The 1,351-nt window shown below is 55.5% G+C and overlaps 1 protein-coding gene across 1 annotated transcript in view; it reads left to right on the top strand.

The window, feature by feature from the left end:
* Nucleotides 1-1,351, top strand: part of NKPD1 (NTPase, KAP family P-loop domain containing 1) — an 8,446-nt gene that overhangs the window by 4,685 nt on the left and 2,410 nt on the right. The window contains exon 5 of the mRNA XM_005863402.2: nt 1,348-1,351. This exon is cut by the window's right edge and continues 329 nt beyond it. Within this exon, the coding sequence (XP_005863464.1) occupies nt 1,348-1,351 (4 nt within the window). The remainder of the gene's footprint in view (nt 1-1,347) is intronic.

Consider the following 1,351-nt stretch of genomic DNA (forward strand, 5'->3'; position numbering starts at 1 on the left):
CCTTACCCCTATCCTTACCCCCCATTCCTACCCCTTATCCCTGCCCCCATCCCTGCTCCAGTTTCCTCTCTGACCTCCTGGCATCCAGTCTCAGCCCCCTCCCTTCCAAATCCTCTCCAAGGAACTTTCTAGAATACATATCTGTCCCTGTCATTCCCCTGCTCAGACGCCTTCTGTGGCTCCCGAACACGCCCCAGTTCCTCACTGAGGCTGCAGGACCCATCCCTTCTCCTCGGCTCTGGCCCAGGGCCTGGAGCCCACAAGAGCCCTAACAGATAGGTGCTAACTGCCGACATGAGCTGAACCTGGCCAGGATCTGCAGCAGCTTGGACCTGGTTCAAGCCCTGCTGGAGCTCAGCCCCCAGCCTCAGTGGTGGCCAGAAGGGCTGGAGCTGACTCCCCTCCATGTGCCAGGCCTGGTGAGCACCTAATAAACCAGCCCGCGCCTGCCCCGTGTTGTCCTGGGAGGAGAAAAGATTTGACTATAGCAGCGGTTCTCAACCTGTGGGTCGCGACCCCTTTGGCGGTCGAACGACCCTTTCACAGGTCGCCTAAGACCATCCTGCATATCAGATTTTACATTACGATTCATAACAGTAGCAACATTACAGTTATGAAGTAGCAACGAAAATAATTTTATGGTTGGGTCACAACATGAGGAACTGTATTTAAAGGGCCAGAAGGTTGAGAACCACTAGACTCTAGGGAGAAGGGAAATGGCATTTGGAGCACCGTCTGTGCTAGGTGGCTCGACACATTCCCATTCATTCATTCATTCATTCGTTCATTCATGCCCCTCTCATGATCCATCCTTCAAACATTCCCCCAACACTTCCTTGGTGACCAAGACAACCAGGGCCCTGCCCTTCAAGGGCTCACAGTCCAGAGAGAGAGACACACCTGTCCCCAGTGACAACTCAAAGTGGGTGAGACGACTGGGAGGGAGGTCAGGCGGGAGAGAGCCAGGGGGCATCTAATTCAGTCTGGGTATCAGGGAGGACTTCCTGGAGGAGGAGACAGCTGAGCTGAGAGCTGGAGGAAGAGGAGCAGGAAAATCAGATCAAGGCTATACCCTTGCTGCCCAACATTTCTCTTCATCAGAACCTCGTATCCATTCTTTCACTCCTTAAAGCCTTCCCTGCATTCTCCCTTCCTCTTCATCTGGGGGCTCTACTTATGTCCATCCCTGACCCTCCCAGGCCTCGCCCTCAGACCCTTCCCGGTCCAAGCTAGCTCCAAGTCTTTCCTTCCGCATTTTCTACGCCTGCCCAGGCTTTCCCCGCCCAGCCCATTCTAATACCCGGCCCCGCCCCTGCCCGAGTCCCGCCCCAGGTGAGCACCGCCCAGGCCC

Source organism: Myotis brandtii, unplaced genomic scaffold, assembly GCF_000412655.1.
Source record: "Myotis brandtii unplaced genomic scaffold, ASM41265v1 scaffold1774, whole genome shotgun sequence".
Lineage (NCBI taxonomy): Eukaryota > Metazoa > Chordata > Mammalia > Chiroptera > Vespertilionidae > Myotis > Myotis brandtii.